This window comes from Heterocephalus glaber, unplaced genomic scaffold (genome assembly GCF_053883595.1).
Source record: "Heterocephalus glaber isolate CG9 unplaced genomic scaffold, H.glaber_assembly_v1.0 deba00000594, whole genome shotgun sequence".
Taxonomy (NCBI): Eukaryota; Metazoa; Chordata; class Mammalia; order Rodentia; family Bathyergidae; genus Heterocephalus; species Heterocephalus glaber.
The window spans coordinates 22,485,233-22,508,905 of record NW_028258151.1 but is presented as its reverse complement, the minus strand read 5'-3'; the positions used below and the strand labels follow the sequence as shown (position 1 = coordinate 22,508,905).

General features: G+C 42.9%; 1 protein-coding gene and 1 pseudogene across 1 annotated transcript; one reads left to right on the top strand and one right to left on the bottom strand.

The window, feature by feature from the left end:
* Positions 1 to 3,434: 3,434 nt before the first annotated feature.
* LOC147829545 (uncharacterized protein C11orf91 homolog) lies at positions 3,435 to 7,698 on the top strand. Its single transcript, XM_087205551.1, has 2 exons — positions 3,435 to 4,913; positions 7,023 to 7,698. Exons 1-2 carry the CDS (start codon positions 4,427 to 4,429, stop codon positions 7,106 to 7,108), a joined length of 573 nt encoding a protein of 190 aa, XP_087061677.1. The 5' UTR covers positions 3,435 to 4,426; the 3' UTR covers positions 7,109 to 7,698.
* Positions 7,699 to 22,594: 14,896 nt separating this feature from the next.
* Positions 22,595 to 22,692, bottom strand: LOC147829544 (U2 spliceosomal RNA; annotated as a pseudogene).
* Between the last annotated feature and the right edge of the window lie 981 nt (positions 22,693 to 23,673).

Genomic DNA, 23,673 nt, shown 5'->3' with positions numbered 1-23,673 from the left:
AGAAATGCATCCAGAGCCCCCAAAAGTCAGGAATTGGACAGTTCCAAAAGTCTTTCAAAGAATTCAGATTCCAGTATGAGACTCTGACTGCTGTCTTGAGTCATGTATCTGCTTCCCGGCCAGAGTGCATTGGGGAAAGGGTAGTTCTTTAAGCAGAATCTGAGTGGTAGTAGATGGGAAGAGGGCTGCTGATCAGCTGAAGTTGGCAAGGGTCACGTGAATGACCTTAAGCCCGAGGTTTCTTTCTGCAAAAAGTTGCTGTGGCTCATGTCATAGAATAAGGATTGAGTTCACACACCCAAAGGTAACACAAAAAAGGCCAGATGAATGGAGGGCCAGTAACATTTGCTTGCATGGCTTCAGAGAAACTTTTGTAGTTCACAATACTGGGTAGTGACAACCCCACTAGGTCTTCTTTAGGGGATAAGCTGTGGGTACAAGGAACAACCAATGGGTAGGTCAGTGGAATTTACAGTACGTCCTGAAGGATGCTGACTATCGTCCAGCTTAATTGGAGTTACTGGGCTTCAAGGTATGGGCATATTCCTCTTGCATCTCACAGTCAACCCCATGACTTAACATTGCACTGTGTCTTAGTTACTTTTCTTATTGCTAAGACAAATTCCAGACATCCAAAGTTAAAGGAGGAAAGGTTTGTTTTGGCTCCGAGTTTATAGAAGTTTCAGTCCATAAACGGCTAGCTCTTAGGCAGCATGACTTGGCAGAGGGCCATCACAGAGGAGAAAGAGTTCATGGGCAGAAGGCAGTGAAGTAGCTAAGAAGCATCAAGTGATGACAGCAGCTGCCTCTCTGTCCCTTTTATTCTATCCAGGCTACACAGCCTAGGACAGGTAGCACTCACACCCAGGGTGGGCCTTCCCATTATCCACACCCAGAACTATGGTAAACCAATCACTGGACTAATTTAGTAATCATACACCCTTGATCCCAGCATCACACACTTAATTCCAGCATCACACACACTAGATCAGCCACCTCTGAAAAGTCCCACCTATGACCCCATGAGGCTTTTGGGGAGGACAGCTAGACACAAGCAATAACATGCTATGTGTGTACTGATAAAATATGAACCTGCCTGACTGATAGATTTTGGAGTTTGGGCCTCCTGAGAAAATGAACCAGCTTTATATATGTTCATCCACTTATTAGCTGTGCCTCTGGATATAAACATAGGGTTGGTTTGTTTTCACTTTTGTGAGATTTGGTTTTCTGCATTACCTTAAGAATTATTGTGAAGCGTGAAGGAATGCATTTGGAAAGGGTCTAGCAAATAGGGAGTTGCTATAACAGTTGCTAGTTATGTGGATATTGTGGTTTGGATGTCCCCCCCCCCCCAAGCTCGTGTGTTGAAGGCTTGGGCCCCAGCCAATAGTGCTATAGGGAGGTTCTGGAATCATTAGGGGGTGGGCATGGGGGAAGGAATTGGGGTCATTAAATGTGTGCGGGGAATGGGACACTGGGACCCTGGCCCCTTCCTCTATCTCTGCTTCCTGGCTGCCATGAAGTAAGCAGATTAGCAGATTTTTGCTTTTAATCAGGAACCTGAGTTTACATGTGTAGTTGTTGGAGCAAACATTTTTTGGTCAACTTTTTATTTAATCCAACAGCTATAACTTTATGAATTATTTTTTAACTAAACTGCATAGTATAAAATCTATGTAGATTATTGTGTAGTTGAGGGGGATCTGTAAGGTTTTTTTTTATCCTCAAATGGATGTAGTCAAGTAAAAATGAAATTCTGTTGGGTCATTTAAAGCATATAATGCAAAAACCTCTGTCCTTCTAGGTCTGCTTTACTTAGAATGCCTCTTCTCTTCTCTTCTCTTCTTTCTTTCTTTCGGGGATTGAACTCAGGACCTTGCACTTGTGAGGCAGGTGCCGAAACCACTCAGCTAAATACCCAGGCCTTAGAATGCCACATTTAATCTTGACAATCCAAATGAGTGAGTGCCATTACTCTTCCCATTATATACATTTCTAAAATAGGTACAGAAAGGTTCACACACACAATCAAGAACATGTGAATCCAGGGCTTGTCCCAGGTTTGAGCCCAGAATTCTGGTTCTTACCTTCACTACAGTTCTTTAAGGATAGAAAAAAACTTTTCCTCTACACTTTTAGTTCCTATAACCAGGGCCTCTGAATTAAATTGACAAAAGCAGATTAACAGAAGGACAGGTTCATTACTCATGCACATGGGGGCTTCACAGAAAGAAAGTGATTATCCTCAGACTTGGTTATGCTTGTGAGCTTATATATCATTTTAACAAAGAGTGATGCACACAGAAGTGACAAGTCAAAGGAAAAGGATTTGGGTTTCTAGGGGCAATGGAGTGTGGGAATAGCAAAAAATGGTGAAACTAATGGAAGCTGCAGGCTGTTTACTAAGGTTCATTAAAGAGACTCAAGTCAGCATCCCCTCCAGTGATGAGCCTGTCCCCTGGCATGAGACAGGTAAGAGGAGACAGTTTCACAAAGGAAAATCGATGTTACCTTTACAGAGGGAAGTTTATGTCCTCCTTGGAAGCAGAAAAGGGAGAACATAGAGTTCTTCTTGTTCACCTCCTTTCATGCCAAAAGAATTCTGATATCATAGTGGCATATTTTAGGGTAGTATATTCTGATCTCCATGGTTCCCATACACATGACACTATTTTAAAAGTTCCCAAATCTTTATCCAGCCTTATTATATGCTCAGAATTACAGGACACTTGAGATGGCTTCTTGCTCTCAAGAAGTTTACAGGTCAGTGTGAAGTTTCAGATAAGCCCTCAGTGGGTGTGCTGCCCCTTACATTTGGACAGTTTCCAAATTTTCAAGTGCCTCATACACACTCTTCTGCCTTCTACTTGATAATCCCAAACAACCCTATGGGGAAGCCTGACTTTCTTATTTCTGCTACATAGAAAATTGACTCAGATGTACAGCACTGATTAAGGTTACTCAGCTTGGATATCCTTACTTTACTTTGCAGTTACACAGATACACACATGAATATGTATATAAATATGCATATAAACATATTTTCATAAATATATGAATATCTATCTATCTATCTATCTATATATATTCTAAAATGTCTCCCAAAGCCTCGTGCACCCCCATGTGGGGCTTTTGGGGATGGATGGATCATGGGTGTGTGATACCCATGATATCAGTGGATTAATCCACTGATAGGTTAACATAGTTCTGGATGTGGATAATGGAAGGCCTACCCTGGGTGTGGGTGGCACCATCCAATAGGCCTGTAGCAAGAAAGGCTTGCCGCTGGCTGCCTCCTGTCTGCCCTGCCATGGACTGTTTCTTCTCTGTCATGCTGCCCTGCCTTGGAACCAGGCAACTATGGACTGAAGCCTCTATATACTGTGAGCTGAAATGAACCTTTCTTCCTTTAACTTGTGGGTGGCAGGTATTTTGTTTCAGCCATGGGAAAGTAAGACACACACATACAGTTCACTTGTGGAGCTAGTGCTACATGTGATCTTAAGTAACCCCCACCCATCCTTGTGTATCACCCAATAATAATTGCTTCCTATCAATCCAACGCTAATACAGGCTATGCATAAATGAGCTGGTGACGTCCCTTGGACACAGTGCCAAGGGCTCAAGAACAAAGTGTGAGGGGTTTGAGGTGGGCCCAGGAGGATTTCCTTTTGGTGGTTAATTTGTTGTCTGTCAGCTCCAGATAACTTACGCGTTTGAGAGAGAACTGCACTTCACTGAAAACATTCTTTGCTTCCAGGCCATTGCAAGTCCAGATGAGGTTCCCATTTTCCAGATATTCCACGATACTGCTAAGTTTGGCAGAAACATAAGTTGGCTCTAATAGCCATTCCCTAGCAATCCTCTTCTCCTTTGCCTCCCAGTGTAGGGAATGAAAAATTAGCACTCACTTTCTCTGGGCGGTCAGTGAGGCCAGGAAGAAGCCAGCTGGGAGGGCCAGGGAAGGCTGTTAGGAAATATGCTCTCCCTCATAAAGGGAGAGGAAGGCTGAGCAAAGTTTACTCCTGCAGCCTTGGCCAACTCCCCGCTTCCTGCTTTTGGGTACAGATTAGGATGTGACAGCAGGAGGCTTGGGGACCCAAGAGGCAGAGGGAGGAGCCTCGGGGCCAGGCCGGGCCGGGGGCGGGGCTACGGGGCCTCTGCCAGCAAAGTGGAAGCCAAGGGCCTGCCTTGAGGAGAGGCTTTGCCCCAACAGCAGCGAGGCCATGCTTTCAATGGACAGCCCAGGTTCTGGGGCGTGGCCTCCGAACTTCAGTTCCCCGCCCACTCGGGGCGGGGCGGGGGCGAAGGAGTGGGCCCGCTCCTTCGGGGCGTGGCCTGTGGAACGTGGGACGCCAGTGAGTCAGAGCCTTGGCGCGAGTCTCCCGGCGCGGGGTTCCTCCCACGCACACTCATTCAAAAGATGCCGAAGGTGCGGCGCGGCAGCCGGAGTCCCAGGATGAGCCAGCGGCCGGCACCGCCCCGCTATTTCCCGTCCCTCTACGACGGTGGCATCTCCTCCTCTCCGTTCAAAGAGTTCAACATCTGGGAGAAGCTCTTCGAGCCGCTGAAGGCGGGCGGGGCGCCGGCGGGCGAGGAGGCGGGGGACGGACCCCTGCCCCAGGTGCCCTTCGCCCTGGAGCCCGGGCCGCCGCCTGGCGTGGGTCCCCCCGGCGAGTGCCCCTGGCCCCAGCCCCGGCCCTCAGGCCTGGCCTCCATCCCCTATGAACCTCTGTGCTTCTACTCGCCGCCGCCGGGCCCTGAGGTGGCTCCCTCGCCCACGACTCCCAGCCCCGCGGGCTCCCCGCTCGCCTCTGCCCTCCACCCCGAGGAGTTGTGCGAGCTGGAGATCCAGATTAAGGAGCTGGAGTTGCTCGACATCATTGGGGACGGCTTCGACTCCCAGCGCTGTGGGTGACTTCGCCAGGGCCACCTGAGCCCACCCTCCCTGGTTGGCCCCACAAGGTGGCTATAGGCGCACACTCCAGCCCTCAGGAGTCCCTGATCCAAAATCTGTTCCCCAGAACCCAGGCTCCGCCCCCATCCTGGGTTCCCGCTGACTTCTTCCTCTACCCCAAGTCTGAAGTGCAGACAATCTTTAGCTTCAGACTCCATACTAAGCGATATCTGTAATCTGGACTCAGCCCCACACCTAGGTCTCCACCCACCCCTCCCCATCTTGACATTTAACTGCACAGTAATATTCAGGCCCCTGGGGACTGGACTTCCAACCACCAGAGCCAGCCTTTATATAAAGACCTTGAAGGTTTCCTGTCCAAGCAAAGTGGGGCCTTCAGGTGGGAGGAGGGGGAAGTAGGTGAGGGTCAATTGGAGTGTCTGTAGAGGGAGGCAGGAATTGTGCAGGACCCAGAAAGCCCAAGGACTTTAACGGAGAGGCTTTGGGACACTCCACGTCTCAGTGCTGGAGGCTGGAGGGCAGCCTCCCTGCGATTCTGTGGCCCCACACCGGGGTCCTATACTCTGCCATCTGATCTCAGGGTGAAGTCTGAGGGATCTGGAACAGGCCAGGTGCTGATGTGGGTAGGGGTCCTCTGGTGTGTAGGCTGATTCGTGCTGGAGGGCGAGGGAGCTAAGTCCATTTGTACTCCCAGAAAGATCTATCGCACAGTCTTCAGGAGCTGTCCCTTCCCATCACCTGTCTGGTTAAACTTGCGCTTGCCCATTGGAGGAGGGAGGATGGTTCTAGAAAGACTGTGCCGACTGTTGGATACTGTCAGCAGGAAGCCAGGCCCTGATGCAGAGAGGAACCAGCTGCTCACTTTGCTCTTTGGTTCTTTGTGCCCTTGATGAAAGAATGAAGCCAAGGCACATAGGTGGCCACACAGAAGTCTAGGTAGAATTTATTGTAAAGCAGATGGATATATAGCGAGTTAGGCCTTCCAGAGAGCAGGCCAGCAATGCCATGAAGGCATCTGCCCCAAGTGGGAGTTTGGATGCCTTTTTATGCACACAAAAGTTACTCCTGAGTTTTTGGGAAGTATGATGATTATCCCTTCTATTTACATACTGTATTTTCCTATCAACATTTTTTTGTACGGGTTACTCTGAAATGTTGATATCTCAAAAATGTCTCCCTTGTTCCTTTCAGGTGGTCAGTCTAGGAAGTAGACCACGTCTCAGCTCAAGAAGGGAGGGTCTTTAAAGAACGCTCCCCTATATAATATCATTGAGCATAGGCCGTAGCACCCAGGAATGCTGCCTGCCTTACTTTGGAAATACAGTGCTACTTCAGTTCACAAACTTGATTCTTCCCACGAGTCTGATCCCAAACTGAGTTGGATAAGAATGGAATCAAATTCAGTGGTTGTGTTCAATGTTGACCTGTGGGGAAATTTGATTCGGTTCTCATCCAATTCAGAGAGAATTGAGTTTCTGAACTGAGGCACAGCCAGGTGGCAGATAGCAAAAGGCATGCATGCAACATATGACCTTAAAATGCCATCGTGTTTGGCGGGATCCCTTTATCTGTAATCTGGACTCAGCCCCATAGGCCGAAGACCTAAGAAATTATCATATAGTATACATTGAATTCTTCATTTCTTTCCTTAAGTGTAACTGGCAAAGCATGCTATTTTGGACACATACACCCCTTCTTCCTCAGGCCCACTAATGTCTAACCTGCCTAACATATACAACAGGTTAAATGGGAGCCCACGCCACACAAAGAGGAAAAGTGCGAAATAACCTGCATGCCTAGCATGACCCCAGTTCATCATGCACCCTGGAACATACCCTTTCTCATAGCCATGAAAGGAAAACAATTCCCTGGAAGACTTGGGCCTCCCTAAGGCCAGAATTTCTAACTATCTGTTCACCGGGTCAGATGTGTTTTGGCTGCTAGGACTTTTTCCTCTCATCTTGGATCACAAGTGGGTTTTAGGCTTCTGTAGAAAACACCTTTGGTTTCCCAGAAGCTTACTCTGGAAGAGATTTTTAGAGCCCTTTTCTCTATAGCTAAGCCCTTTTCTCTACAGCTGAGTTTGCTTTCTCTCCTGCAGATAAATTCCTGAAGGCGCTGAAAGATGAGAAGTTACAAGGACTGAAGACCAGGCCACTCGGAAAGAAGCTGGCCTTGCTGTCCTGAGGAGCTGCTCTCCAGAGCCGGGAACCCCCACTTAGGTTTTAGTGCTTAGATAACAAGTCCCATTTACTGTGATTGCAAAGATGGTTATTTTCTGTCCATATTTACTGCTGTCATTGCTCCCAGCATGTGCTCCACATGGAGTACCTGCGGTGTGGTCCATCGCAGGTCTCTCCCCTCTGTGCTGCTGCTGGGGGAGCTCCCTGCGGGGTCTGGAAGCTGCTACTGCACTGGCTTTCAGGGTCTCAAGACTCCAGAGGAGGGGACACCCAAACTGCTACAGCACGAAAACCACCAGGATGGATGTGTAGGAGGGAGGTGGGAGAAACCAAGGGGATGAGGTTTTAGGAAGATCAATTTAGTTTGGAATAAATGAGCCTGGAGTTTAGAGGAAGGCCTGGACTGCAGTATAAATTTAGGGAGTTGCTGACGTGTGGATGTATTTAAAGGGTGAGATTAAATGAGTCCCTTTGGGTGCCCGGAGGAAGAAATAGAACCATTTACATTTGGATATTCCTTTACACAAAACTCAAAACCAAAAATGTAAAACTTTCTGAGCACCAACATTTCCACCGTAAGTGGAGAATTCTATATCATGGAACTTTGTTTTGCGCACAAAATTATTTTAAATAGTGCATAAAATTACCTGTAGGCTGCTATATGTGGTATAAAGAAAACATCAATGAAAGTCGTGTTTAGACTTGGGTCCTATCCCCAAGATAGCTCATTATGTATAATACTTAAAGATACTACTCCAAATCTGAAAAAAATGTCCGTAAGTCAAAACACTTTTCAAGCATTTTAGATAAGGGATATTCAGCCTGTATTGAACTTCATGGTGCTCAAGAGTTTGGGGAAAGAGGAGGAACCTCCAAAGAGAATGAAAAGGAGTGGCCAGTGAGGTAGGCATCTTAGACATCAAGTGAAGAACGTTACCAAGGAGGAGAGAGCAGTCAGCTCGGATGAATAGCGCTGGCAGGCCAGTGAGTCTGAGAAGTCACTCAGAGTTAGTGACACAAATTTAGCATTGGTGATAGTGTCGAGAACAGTTTTGCTTGAGTGATGGGGTTAATGCCTGAGTGGCATAGTTTTCAGAGAGAATGGGAAGAGCTGAATTGGAGACGATGGGCGCATATCATCCCTTAGAGCATTTGCCTGCACAAGAGGGCAACCAGGAGGCTGGAGCTGCCTGGGCCAAGGGCACAGTAAGAGAGGCTTTCATTAAGACAGAGGAGAAACTGCGTACTTGTGTTCTGAGGAATGATCTGGGAGAGAGAAATCATGATGATGGTGGAGAGAATGGAAGTCGCTGGAATGGCATCCTTGAGTCGGTAAGAGGCCTGATGCCTTAGTCTGTTTGCATAGTCCTGGAAACACACCAAGGCTGGGAAATTTATAAAGCACAGAAATTGATTTCTCCTAGTTCTGGAGGCCGGGAAGTCCAAGATCATGGCGCAGGAAGCATGGGAGCCTTGTCTCTCTGCTTCCAAGATACTCCCTTAAGGGCTGTGCCCATGGAATGTGTCCTTATGTGGCAGAAGGACAGTAGAGGAGATGAAGCCCAAGTTACAAGCCTCTTTTGAAACTCTGTGCATTCATTCATGAGAGAGGAGCCTGCATGACCTGCACACCTCCCAAAGGGCTTGCTGTCCATCACTGTTGCACTGAGGATGAAATTCCCAGCATGAAGTTTGAAGGCGACAGAACTGTTCAAACCATAGCAAGGGGGGATCCAGTTCACAGTAAAGAGATTGGCTTGGGAGGGGAGGACAGACTGTTCATTTGTAGAAATAGAAGTTACCCCTGCGGTATGAGGGTGCAGATGCTGGCAAGTGAGTAAAAGGTGTAGCAGGAATGCTGGAAGTTGTATACACTGCCCAAACCCTTATACAGCAATCTCCAGCTTGAGGACAGGAATGTGCATGTGTACAAGGCTGGAAACAGAACTGAATGCAGGGAGCCACACGGAGGCTGGAAAGCTGCAGAGTTCATGCCCCACTATGGCGACAGTGGATATCCAGTCCCAGCTGGATGTTGCCAAGGCAGGAGCGTGGGTACAGACCAGGTGAAAGCTCCTGGTTTCTAAACCACGGCAGTGAATCCACATGTTTCCAAAGCACTGTGCAGGCCAAAGGAAAAAGGCGGACTTCTCCCAGAGGTGGCAATCTGCCTACCCATTCCGGTCCTTCTCCCCGCCCTAGAAAGATACCCTAGGCGGTTGCTGCCAATGAAATTAGCTTGTTTTCCCAGAACACTTCAGGCTGCTCACACCATTGGTGGGCAGAGGCTGGAGAATCTTAATGAGAACAAATAATAAACCAAGTATGGGGGAAAACCCAGCCCAGAACTCAAATGGAGATAAGAGTATGTAGGGAGGCCTTGTTTCCATTCCCTCACCAAAGTCCAGGTCATGGTTATAAGAGGAGGCCACCTGGAAACTGCTCCCACTGACAGTGGTCTGGTGGAATGGGAATCACGTGATTGTCTGCTTCTGCAGAACACAGGGGAAGGAAATCCTATCTGGATACCATTCTGGCATCCTGTCTGGTCACCTTCTGAACTCCAGGTGCTCTGGTATCAACACCTTGGATGTGCAGATGCCACTCCCTGGATACCACACAGCACACAGAGGAATGAGATTAGATAGGAATCCAGAAAACTCTATGACATGAAGCTGGGGAATCACCTAACCTAGGGGCTCTTTTGGTTGGGGGAAGCAGAAGGCCACTCGTATAAGCATGGCAGACATCCTTTGTCAGGGTTGCCCGGACATGGAGAAGGAAAGGATGTGGGCCCACTGCTGCACACATCAGCTCTAACTGCCACTTTTTGGAGAGAAAGTACAACTGGCACAACATGAGTCACGCTGCCATCTCTGTTCTTGGTTGAAAATGGGATGGTCAGGGATCTATGGTTGCAGCTCCCCAGAAGTAGCTGGAGTGTGAGAGCAGCTGCTTCTCGAAAGGAGTCTAGGTGGACAATGACAGCACCTATCCCTCTCTGGACCTCACTTGGATTGGGCCCTGCCCAGAAGCCTCCTGTCTCTTTCTGCCACGTCTTCATGCCTTTTGGAGTCAGATTCCCCACACCTTCGCTCCTAGGGAGCTCACGGGAGTCAGGTCGGGTCCAAGTGCACATGAGTGTGAGCAGGCTGGTCTCTCTAAAGAGAAGGAAAGGCACCATGTGGATGTGGATGCCCCATTTTTTCAACCCTAGTTAGGAATCACAGAACTGCCTCTCCATTTCTGGACACTGAGGAAATAAATAGGCAGAGACAGGCCAAGGTGGCTATACTAAAGGAGCCACTGTCGCTGGGAGGGAGCAGAAACTGAAAGGGCTCCCCTCCCAATAGCCCAGGTGTCACTTCCTCCTATAAGTCTTCTCTGATTCTTCTCCCTGGGCTCTGAGTGACCTGTCCCTTCTCTGAGCTCCCACAGTGTGCCGAGCATCCCTTTCCTGGCATTTACCACCTGGAGTATAATGTCATCTCTTTAGCTCCACAGTGATTTCCCTGGGGGAAGGGCTAGGTCATCGTCACCACCACCCTGAGCAGGGCGGTTTGCACATAGCACACACTGCTGTGCCCACTGAGCAACTAATGGCTGTGGACCTGAGAGGAAAGAGTACTCCTGGTCTTACAGTCTGACTTAGGGTTCAGCTTGCTGAAGCATCGATTTCCATTAAATCCTAAGAAAGAATGAGCCAGTGTCGCGCTATTTCGGGAAATGTCTGTTTGTGACAGCATGGAGACTGCAGTGCCTGAGTTCTTTACTGGGACATGAGGACCGGCCTTAGATGGCCTTCTTACCTAGGATGTGGTACGGAGTGTAGTGGTTGAGGTTGCTGGCTCTGATGTCCAGCTGCCCATGCTGCAGCCCCAGCACATACCAGCCGGGTGACTTTGAATAAACTACTTAACCTTTCTGTATCCTTTTTCCTCATGTGTAAAATGAAGAAATTAGTAGGGCCCAACTTCACATACTGCTATGGGGTTTAAGTAAATAAATGTGTGGGAAGTACTCAGAATAACCCAAAGCAAGCACTTGATAAATATTAGCTCTTCTGTCTATCCATTCACAACTCACCTGGGATTATTCTTCTCACCTCAGAGTTTAGGTAAATCCAGCACAATCCGTAACTCTAAAAACAATGCACATAAATGAAGGCCTCATTCTTTACTCATTTACTCATGACCTTGTTCTTTCAATAAAACAGATTTATAACTTCTTGGAACCCCTTTTCTTATATGGAAAATATGTAGTTCACCCTGCCCAGGGCTGTTGCTCTGTGAACTGAGGTAATGTACATAAGCTGCTCACCTCAGGACACAGCCAATGCACACAATTATCTTTGCCTCTTTGGGTTTTTTGGACATTTGCATCCTTACCAAATGCCTCACATTCTTCTTGGGGTGGAATCCACTAGGTGGCAGCATAGATTTAGAGGTGCATTGTGTTATCTCCCAACTCTAAATCCTCTCACATCCAGAGCTGACATTTATCCTCCTGTTCATTATTGCTTGGGAAAAAACCCAATTGGAAAACCTTAGGGGAGGAGGAGACATTGCAGCCTTTGCATGCATTCATTGCAAAAATAAACACAGGTGCAACACCTGGCCTTTCCCAGAGGCTGCAGGTACCTTTGGGCTAAGAGCCATGTCTTACTCGACCCAGGGAAATGTACTCTTTTCAAACTGGTGAAGACCAAAGGTATAGTTTACATGAATAAAATAAGCTGGACACAACTCTTTGACTTATTTCTGCAGGTTGGAAGTTGGAGATCAAGGCGTCTGCCAATTGGCTACTGGAGAGGCTGTTCTTCCTGGCTTGCTGATGGCCATCTACTTCTATGTCTTTACGTGGCAGAAGGAGAGAAAGAGAGAGAGGGAGAGGGAGAGAGAAGAGCGAGGGGGAGGGAGAGAGATGGGGAGGGAGAGAGAGAGAAACACAGATGTCTCTTACTTCTAGTCCTTAGAAGACCACTAATCCCATTACGGGGGCAATGGGACCCTTACAATCTCATTTAAATATAATTGTTGGTCTGGAGATGTGGCTAGTGCTAAACTGCTCCCCTAGCATGTGTGAACCCTTGAGTTTAATTCCTAGTATAAAAAAATCCTTATGTGTCCATCTCCAAATCCAATCACATTAGAAATGGTTAGAGTATCAATACATGACTTTTGGGCAGATACAATCAGCACCTGGCCTTATTTACAGTGTGTTCCTAATTATTGTGTGCTTTTTAAAAAATGAATTTTATTGGTACATTTTAGGTATACAATATAATGACATTCACCATTGGAAATTTGCACCTTTACATAATCCATCTTAGTTCTTATTTTTTACCCATTCCCCTGCCCTTTCTTTAACCCCACCATCCCTCCCTATTTACAAAGACTTTGTTTCCATTTTTTCATATTAATTCCATTCCCTTCTTTCCTTTTCCCTACCCCTCCTACTTACCTTCCCCTGTCCCTTTTCTTCCTATTTCACATTATCTACTATAGCTTTAAGTCCTTATTTACACTTTCAGTTTCTCAGAGTAGAGAAACTATTCCATACTTACACGTGTGTGCTATTTATTTCACTTAAGGGTATCACCTCAATGTGCATCCATTTAGCTATCAATGTCTCTAATTTCTCATTTTTGATGGCTGAGTAGTGCTCTATTTTATATATTAAAAAAAAAAAAGCCCACATCTTCTTTATCCAGTCTCCAGTTGATGGGCTATTGGGCTGCTTCCAACTTTTAGCTATTAAAAATTGTGCTGCTACGAACATGGGTGCACATATATCACTGTGGTATGATTCTTTTAATTCTTTGAGGAAGATACCCAGCAGGGGAATAGCCGGGTCAAATGAGACTTCCAATCCTAGTTCTTTGAGGTATCTCCATATTGATTTCCACAGTGGTTGCACCAGTCTACACTCCCACCAGCAGTGGAGCAGGGTTCCTCTTTCCCCACAGCCCCGCCAGCATGTTATTGGTTGATTTCATTATGGCAGCCATTCCTTCTTGGGTGAGGTGGAATCTCAACCTTGTTTTCATTTGCATCTCTCGAATGACCTGTGATGTTGAACATTTTTGCATACGTTTATTTGGTATTTCTATTTTTTGTCTGAGAAATGTCTATTCATTTCAGCTGCCCATTTTTGGATTGGGTCCTTAAATTTGGGAGGTCTGATTTTTTTAAGTTCTTTTTAGATTCTAGACAGTAGACCATTGTCTGAAGAACAGCAGGTGAAAATTTTTTCCCACATTGTGGGTTGTCTCTTGACACTGCTGGTGGTTTCTCTTGCTGTGCAGAAGCCTTTTAATAAGAAGAGATCCCACTTGTTGATTGTTTGTGCTAGTTCACGGGCAACTGAGGTTTTGTTCATAAAATCTTTTCCTACACAATGTCTTCACGAGTTCGACCTAAACTCTGTTCCAGCTGGTTCCGCATTTCTGTTTTAATATTTAGATCTTTAATCCATTTCAATTTTAGTTTAGTGCATCATAAGAGATATAGGTCTAGTTTTAATCTTTGGCAAGTTGAAGCCCAATTTTTCCACCACCATTTACTAAAGAGGCTCTTTTCTCTCGTGAGGGTGTTTGACTCCTTTGTCGAAGTTGAGGTGGCTAAGTTTCTTTGGAGTTGTTTCTGCATCTTCTAATTTGTTCCACTGGTTCTCAGCTGTTTCTCTGCCAGTACCATCCTGCTTATATCATAGTAGCTTTGTAGTATAGTTTCAAGTGGGGGATTGTGATACCCCCTGCCATGTCTCTATTGCCTAGGATTGCTTTTGCTATCTAGGTCTCTTATTGGCCCAAATGAAATTTTGGATTGTTTTCTCCAGGTCTGTGAAGCATACTGCTGGGATTTCAATGGGGATTGTATTGAATCTATATAGCAATTTTGGAGATATGGCCATTTTCACTATGTTGACTCTTCCTTCCCAGCAGCAAGGGATGTCTTTCCATTTTCTGATATCATCTTCAATATATCTTTTCAGAGTGCTATAATTTTCAGAGAAGAGGTCTTTGATTTCTTTTTTTAGGTTGATTCCTAGGTATTTCAGTTTTTTGGATGCCATTGTGAAAGGAATTGTTTGCCCTATTTCTCTCTCAGTGAGTCTGTTGTTTGTGTAGAGGAAAGCTATTGATTTTTGTGTGTTGACCTTGCATCCAGCTACTTTACTGACTTTGGTTATTAAGTCTAGAAGACTTTTGGAGCAGTTCTTGGGGTCTTCTATATATAGAGTATCATGTCATCTGCAAATCATGACAATTTGACTTCATTGTGTCCTGTGTTTATTCCTTTTATTTCTTTCTCTTGTCTAATTGCTGTGGCTAATGTTTCCAGAACTATATTGAACAGGAGTAATGATAGTGGACATCCTTGCCTTGGTCCTAATTTTAGTGTGAAGGATTTTATCAGTTTTGGACCATTTAGAATGATATTGGCTGTTGGTTTTTCATAGGTGGGTTTTATCAGATTGAGGTAGAGACCGTCTATTCCAATTTTATGTAGTGTTTTTTTTTAATCATAAATGAGTGTTGGATTTTGTCAAATGCTTTTTCTGCATCTATTGAGAGGATTATATGGTTTTTGTCCTTGGCTCTATTGATATAGTGTATTAAATTGATTGATTTGCATACATTGAGCCATCCCTACATCCCTGGGATGAATTCCACTTGGTGAGGGTGTATAATGTTCTTGATGATCTTCTGCATTCTATTTGCCATTACCTTATTAAGAATTTTTGCATCTATGTTCATTAGTGAGATTGGCCTATAGTTCTCTTTTTTGGTTGGGTCTTTCTCTGCTTTGGGGATCAAGGTGATGCTTGCTTCCAGGAATGAATTCAGTAGCATTGTTTCCCTTTCAATTTCATTGAAGAGTTTAAACAGTAGTGGCAGTAGTTCCTCTCTAAATGTCTTGTAGAATTCAGTGTGAAGCCATCAGGACCCGAGCTTTTCTTAGTTGTTAAGTTTTTAATTACATTTTCAATTTCATTGATTGATATTGGGTTGTTTAGAATTTTTAGGTCTTTGTTCAACTTCGGTAATTCATCCATATCAAGGAATCTGTTCATTTCTTCTGTGTTTTCCATGTTATTGATATATAGGTTCTTGAAATAGATATTGATGATCTTCTGGATTTCTTCTGAGTCCATTGCAATTTCATCCTTTTCATTCCTAATTGCATGGATTTGGGCCTTTTCTTTCCTTGTTTTGATAAGACTGGCTAAGGGTTTGTCGATTTTGTTTATTCTGTCAAAGAACCAACTCTTGGCTTCATTGATTTTTATGGTATCATTCTCTTAGCCTCCATTGCATTGATTTCTGCTTTGATCTTTATAATTTCCTCCCTTCTATGGGCTTTGGGTTTGTCCTGCTGTTCTTTTTCTAGAAGCTTGAGGTTCAGTATCACGTTGTTTAATTGGGCTTGTTCAGTTTTCCTAATATGAGTGTTCTATGCTATGAATTTCCCTCATAAGACTGCTTTCATTGTGTCCCATAGATTCCAATACATTGTATTGTCATTGTCATTTAATTGTAGGAACTGCCTGATTTCTTCTTTAATTTCCTCTGTGACCTACTGGTTATTCAGAAGTGTGTTGTTCAATTTCCATGTGTTTATGAAATTCTTGTGGTTTCTTTTGCTATTGATCTCCAATTTCATCACGCTATGGTCTGATAATATACAGGGGATAACTTCAATTCCTTTCCACTTACTTAAACATGTTCTATGAGTGAGTATGTGGTCTATTTTGGAGACCGACCCATGTGCAGCTTAAAAGAATGTGTAGTCTGGTTTTGTGGGGGTGGAACGTTCTGTAAAGAACTGTTAAGCTTATTTGTTTAAGAGTTTAATTGAGTTCTAGTGTTTCATTGCTTATTTTTTGTCTAGCTGATCTATCTATGTGTGACAGTAAGGTATTGAGGTCCCCCACTTACTATTGTATTAGTGCTTATTTCATTTTTCATGTCCGTTCGTATTTGTTTATGTAGTTGGTCTCACTAGTGTTTGGTGCATATATATTTATGATTGTCACCTCTTCTTCTTGGGTTGTTCCCATTACAAGGATGTAGTGTCCTTCTTTGTCTCTGTTATTCAGTGTTGGTTTGAAATCCATTTGATCTGCAAAGTGTATAGCTACTCGTGCTTTGGGGGGTGGGGTTCCTGTTGCATTGAGTATTGTTTTCCACCCTTTAAATTTCAGTCTATGAGTTTCTGTTTTAATTGTGTTTCTTGTATGCAGCATATTGTTGGATCTTGCTTCTTGACCCATTCTGCCAGTCTATCTTTTGATTGGTGAATTGAGACCATTAACATTGATGGTTATAACTGATACATATTGACCTATCATTGTCATGACCTTTTCTTTCTGTTGGATTCTCCCCCTTTCTGTCTAATTTCTTGTCGTTCCCGATGGTTTCATTCTGCTTGGCTTCCTAGGGTTGAGATACTCATTGTCTTTTCCTAGGATATTGTCTAAAATTTTTTGGAGTGCTGGTTTGGTATTCATGAAGTTCCTCAGGTGCTCTTTTTCATGAAAGTATCTTATTCCTCCTTCAATTTTTTTTTTCTATTGGGGATCTAACTTGGGACCTTGCGCTTGTGAGGAAGGCTGCGGAACCATTGAGCTAAATCCCTGGCCCTCTCCATCAATTTTGAGAGATAGTTTTGCAGGGCACATCAGTCTGGGTTGGAGGCTGTTTTCCTTTAGGGCTTGAAATAGGTCACTCCAAGCCCTTCTTGCTTTGAGGGTTTGTGTTGAGAAGTCTGCTGTGATTCTGATGGGCTTTCCTTTGTATGTGATTTGTTTCTTTTCTCTACTTGCTTGTAGAATTTTATTCTTCTGTTGGGTTTCTGGAGTCCTAACTATTATATGCCTATGTAGATTTTTTTGATCATGGCTAGTTGGAGTCCTATATGCCTAACTTATCTGTATGTTAAGTTCTTTTCCCCTGCTTGGGAAGTTTTCTGCCATCACTTCTGTGAACAGTTTTTTTTTTCATGTAATCTGCAGTCTCTCCTGTTTCTTCATTGACTCCAAGCAGTCTTATGTTATTCCTCTTTGCATTGGCTAGGAACTGCTGTATTGATTTCTTGTGGTCCCTCACTATTTTAAAGCAATTTTTCTTTTCCTGGTCACTAATTGCAATCTTATCTTGTATATCTGAAATTCTGTCCTCACATTGGCTCATTCTGCTGTGTAAACTTTCAATGGAGTTTTTAATCTGCTGGAATTCTGTTTGCGTCTGTTTTGTGGATTCCATTTGTTTCCTATGTTGGGATTCCATCATATTCCTCAACTCCTCTATTTTTTTAATCTGTGTCCTCTCTAGATTTATTAATTATGTCTTCCTCTATGGGCATAATCTGTGCTGTTATCTGAAAAATTATTTCTGAATTCATTTTTTCCAGATCCTCTTTTGTTACTAGTTCAGGGAGTCCAGGTGTTTGAGTATCAGATTGTTCCATTTTGTTTCCCTTTGGGGTCGCTTGAAGTGATCTGGAAGTGTGCTTTTGAGACTTGTTTGTGTGTCTTCTCATTTCAATGGGGGGTGGTGTATGTGGTGCTGGCACCTGCGTGGCTGACCTCCTCAGCACTGGGGGCAGCTTTGGTCCTTGGTGCTGGCAATTGTGTGCTTTTTATCTATTGATTTCCTGTTGTTCAGGTTGACATTTATCTATTTGGATGACTGCCAATGTACTTATTATCTGTTGCTATGATTATCTATTAATGATTGGATGGTCTAAATAGGTGCTGTCCAGTGAAACTTCCTGCAATGACAAAAAGTTCTATATCTGTGTTTAATATGGTAGCTATTGAGATTTCACATGTGGCCAGTCACAGATTTTTTTAACTTTATTTAATTTTAACTACTTAAAGACTAAATAGCCACATTGGCTTAATAGCTATCATCATGAATGCCTTAGATCTAGAGAGAGGCATAGACACATTCTCTGCTTTTATTTAATTCTTTAGATGGTGCTGTGTCTGGAAAGAGAAAATATGAGGTTTAATGCAGGTTTGATTTTCAGAGTTAACTGTCATAGGGGCAGGTAAAAATGGCACTCTGATGTACAGAGATGTGAAGCCACTGCCTAGGTAACACAGTGAGCCAATCCCTAAGCCTGCCTTCCCATGCCAAAGCTTTGGATGATAGCTTCTTTTACCAACTAAGCCTCCTGAAATCCTAGTTCTTTTTATCTTCTTTCTGGAAGTAACTTGGGAGGAATTACATGATCATTAGGAGGATTACTTGTTTAACGTGTGCTCTGTGAATGTGTGTGCATGTGTGTGTGTGTCTGTGTCTGTGTATGAACAGGCCTTCGGCAGAGGTCATGTGGAGTATTACATAGGAATGAGGGTGGTGCACAAATCTGAATTGTCCACCATACCCTCCCTCATTCAACTACAAATAACAATTTAGTTTGAGTGCAATTCAAGAACTAATATCATTTTAGGAATAGAGCAAAGATGCTTAATGCAACCATTTCAATAAAGTCAGTCAGCATTGGGAAAGACGTCTTGGGATCTCAACGTAGGAGAGGCCAGTGCAGCTACAGACATTCTTGGATTTCTCCCAAGCTCTGACATATCACCACAACTGATAAGGAAAAAAATTCACAACAGTGCAGGCCTTTGTTTATTGCCAAGCCCCCCCGCCCCTTTTGCCATAGGATATTCTGTTCCATGTAACTGTTCATACTGTAAGATGCTCCTGCCCAGTGTATCAAAATGATCTGTTCAAGCAGTGTAACTTTGCTACAAAGCAATGTAACTGTTTGTGCTGCATGATGCTTGTACCTAAGATTTTAAGAATGTTCTGTTGACCTGGCACCATTACACAAGAGGGCCTGGGGCCATAAAGGTCATGGTTAAGAGTTCCAGAAGATAGAGCAGAAGTGAACAACAGAGAGAGGGCCTCTCTGAGGCTCATTGAGGATAATTGAAGCCCACTGGGAAAGTGAAGGAAATCTCTGCAATAAAGGTGCACTGGACCACCATGGTTGGTAAGTTGGTGGGATCAGCACTTCCTATCAGAACCCAGACTCACTCTGGGGGAAGGGCAGCAGAAACCTGCAGTAGAATCTTGCAAAGTTCAATCCTGCAGGAGGTCAGAGAGCCCAACTTGGGCCTTGCAGCCAGAAATCAGCTTGAATCTCAGTGGACTATGGCTGGTTTGCTGAGACTAATCGACTTAGATCTGCACACTGCTGGCCATATTGTCTATTGTGACAGCAGAGACATACCCTGAAGGAGGCCCCATTTTTGTTTTCTTCTTTTTCTCTCTCTCCCTTGTTGTTCTTCATTTCTGTCCCTTTTTGTTCTTGTTCCTGTCCTATTTCATATTTTTTTCTCTCTCTTTCCTTTGCTTGATTGTCATTATTTTTATAGGAAGGTGAATACAGCTGCTAGCTTTCCTATTGGTATTAGTTTCTTCTGTTCGTGTCTTTGTTCCTTCACTCTGTCTTTTCCTCTTGTCTTCAACAGCTTCCCAAAGTTTGTGTGATTTTCCTGTGCCCTCTAACCTCATTTCTCACCTTTCCCTATCCTTCTCTCTATCCCTCCCTCCCCAACTCCTTCTATATCCTCATCCCAAAGGGTAAATTTACTATATTGAAGGGTTTATTTACTACAGACATATTTTGGGCTGGTTCTCAATTTTGATCTAGTTCACATGGTGAAAGTGACAGATTAATAGCTACTACAAATTGTCATTTTCTAAGCTGTGTTTGATGCTACTGTTGATGCTGATTGTATCACTGGGCTAAGTTGTCATGACTGATGTAAACAGTTGTGCTTCCTGGTATACTGAAAATGAGATTGCTAAAGAGTCATTAGAGACTCAAAACCTAAAGACCACCTATATCTGGAAGACACCTTTGAGAAGCAAGCATTCCATAAGAGTTCTAAATACAAGCCATAAAGATACTCACAATAAGCAATATTGAAGTATCAACCCATGAATTAAACCGAAAACAGCACCAGTAACAAAAACAGAAATGAGAAAACACATAAACAAGGTGCAAACCCAGACTCCAGCTCACCAAAGGTAAATTCTGGGGACAGCAAGGTGGAAAAATCTGAGAAACCACCTGGACACCCTGAATGGTTAGCACAGGAAGTAACAAAACAGATGAACAAGGTTCTAGAAAAATTCAAAACAAAAATAATTTCCCAGATAACTTGAGAGATGGTGAGCAGAATGAAAGACATGATTAGAGACTCTAGAACAGAAACAGATAAAAAGATAGATGAGTTTAGGACCATGATGGAAGCCATAAATGCCCAGCATAGGAAAGAAATGGAAACCATGAATGACCAACATAGGAAAGAAGTAGAATTCATGAAACAGATTCAAACAGATATCCAGGAGATTAAAAACTCTACTGAAAGTATTCATAGCAGAATGAGGCAATGAGAAGACAGAATATCAGATCTAGAAGACAGGATTGCAGTTAGTGACCATGAAAAGAGAGATTTCTTGAAAATAGTAAGGGACCATGAGAAATCTACCCAGCAGCTGCTAGATGACACAAGAATAACATAAGATTGACAGGAGTCCACAAAAAAGCAGGAGAAAGTACAAATGATATAAAAAACTGTTCAAAGAATTAATGACAGAAAACTTCCCAAACAGAGCAAAAAATTTTGACATACATATAAATGAGGCATAAAGGATTCCAACTAGCCATGATCAAAAAAATCTACACCTAGATATATAATAATCAAGATTCCAGAATCCCAACAGAAGAACAAAATACTACAAGCAGTGAGAGAGAAGAAAAAAATCACATACACAGGAAAGCCCATCAGAATCACAGCAGACTTTTTAACACTAAACCCTTAAGTCAAGGAGAGCCTGCAGTGAAGTATTTCAAGCCCTAAAAGAAAACAACCTCCAACCTAGATTGATGTGTCCTGCAAAACTATCTTTCAAAATCGAGGGGGAAATAAGATACTTCCACAATAAAGCAAACCTGAGAAACTTCATGAATACCAAACGTGTACTCCAAACAATTCTAAATGATATCCTAGAAAAAAACAATGAGCATCACAACTCCATGAGGTCCAACAGAGTGAAGCCATCACACAAGGCAAGAAATTAAAGCAAAAGGGGGTAAAAATAAAAAATAAAAAGGTCAACAACAGGAAAATATCATGGCAAGGATAAATCAATACATATCAGTTATAACCATAAATGTTAATGGCCTCAATTCACAAATCAAAAGGAATAGACTGCCAGAATGGATTATGAAGTGAAATCCAACAATATGCTGTATACAAGAAACACAATTAAAAAAAAATTCATAGACTGAAAATAAAAGAATGGAAAACAGTTCTCCATGTGGCAGAAACCTAGAAAAAAGGAAGGGGTAGCTATCTTATTTGCAGACAAAGTAGATTTGAAACCAAAACTAATTAAGAGAGACAAAGAAGGTCACTAAATTCTTGTAAAGGGAACAATCCAAGAGGAAGAGATGGTAATCATAAATATATATACACCAGATACTAGTGCACCCAACTATATAAAACAAATATTAAGGGACATGAAAAACCAAATAGGCACTATTGTAAGTGTAGTGGGAGACCTCAATACCCCACTGTCACAAACTGACAGATCATCTAGACAGAAAATCAACAACAAAACATTAGAACTGAACCAAACTTTTGAACAAATGGACTTAATAGATGTCTACAGAGTACTGTGCCCCACAAAATCAGAATATACATTCTTTTCAGCTGCACATGGGTCATTCTCCAAAATAGACCACATGCTAGCTCATAGAATATGTTTAAGTAAATGCAAAGGAATTGAAGTTATCCCCTGTATATTATCAGATGACAGTGCAATTAAATTGCAGATCAATAGTGTAAGAAACCACAAGAACTTCACAAACACATGGAAATTGAATAACACTCTTCTGAACAACCAATGGGTCACAGAGGTAATTAAAGAAGAAATTAGACCACTTCTATAATTAAATGATAATGCCAATACAACATACAGGAATCTATGGGACAAAATGAAAGCAGTTCTATGAGGGAAATTCATAGCAGTGAATTCCCTTACTAGGAAAACAGAATGAGCTCAAATAAACAACCTAATGCTGAACCTCAAGATCCTAGTAAAAAAAGAGAAGCACAAGCTCAAAGCTCATACAAGGAAGGAAATTATAAAGATCAGAGCAGAAATCAATGCAATGGAGACTAAGAGAACGATACAAAAAATCAACAAATTGAAGAGTTGCTTCTTCAAAAGAATAAATAAAATCAACAAACCCTTAGCCAACCTTATCAACAGAAGGAAAGAAAAGGCTCAAAACCATGCAATTAGGAACAAAAAGGGTGAAATCACAACAGATCCAGTAGAAATCCAGAGGATCATCAATACTTACTTTGAGAACCTGTACCCCAATAAAATGTAAAACACAGACAAAATGGACAGATTTCTAGATACATATAAATTGCCAAAGTTGAACAAAGAAGGTATCAAAACTCTAAACACCCCAATTTCAATCAGTGAAATTGAAAACATAATTAAAACTACACTTGATCTTAGCCAAAAGGCCGAGAAGCAATCACATAATTAAAACTTTACCAACAAAGAAGGTGCAGGTCCTGATGGCTTCACTGCTGAAATTTTTTTTTTTTTTTTTTTTTTTTTTTGGTACCAGGGATTGAATTCGGGTCCTTGGGCTTATGCAGCAGGCAACGAAACCACTGAGCTAAATCCCCGGCCCCTTCACTGCTGAATTCTACAAGGAATTTAGGGAAGAGCTAATGCTACTACTTCTCAAACTCTTTAATGAAATTGAAAGGGAAGCAATACTCCCAAATTCATTCCTGGAAGCAAGCATTAATTTGATTCCAAAAACAGAGAAAAGACTCAACTGAAAAAGAGATCTACAGGCCAATCTCCCTAATGAACATAGATACAAAATCCTCAATAAGATACTGGCAAAGAGAGTACAGAGGATGCATGAAGAAGATCATACCCCCTGACTATGTGGGATTCATCCCAGGGATGCAGGGATGGTTCAACATATGCAAATCAATAAATGTAATATACTATATTAATAGAGTCAAGGACAAAAACCGTATCATCATCTCAGTAGATGCAGAAAAGCATTCAACAAAATCCAACACCCATTCATGATAAAAACACTACAGAAAATTGGAATAGACAGTCTCTATCTCAACCTGATAAGGGTTATCTATGAAAAAGCAATAGCCAACATCATACTAAATGGTCAAAACCTAAAATCTTTCATGCCAAAATCAGGAACAAGACAAGAATGTCCACTATCACTACTCCTGTTCAATATAGTTCTGGAAACATTAGCCACAGCAATTAGACAAGAGAAAGAAATAAAAGGAATAAAGATAGGAAATGAAGAAGTTAAACTGTCATTATTTGCTGTCAACATGAAACTCTACATCGGAGATCCAAAAAACTCTGCTGAAAGACTTCTAGACTTAATTGACAGATTCAGCAGAGTATCTGGATACAAGGTCAACACTCAAAAATCAATAGCCTTCTTGTACACAAATAACAGACTC

Coding starts and splice junctions, on each gene's coding strand:
- LOC147829545 (XM_087205551.1), top strand. CDS start 4,427: ATGCCGAAGGTGCGGCGCGGCAGCCGGAGTCCCAGGATGAGCCAGCGG. Junction 4,914..7,022: donor CGGCTTCGACTCCCAGCGCT/GTGGGTGACTTC, acceptor TCTCTCCTGCAG/ATAAATTCCTGAAGGCGCTG.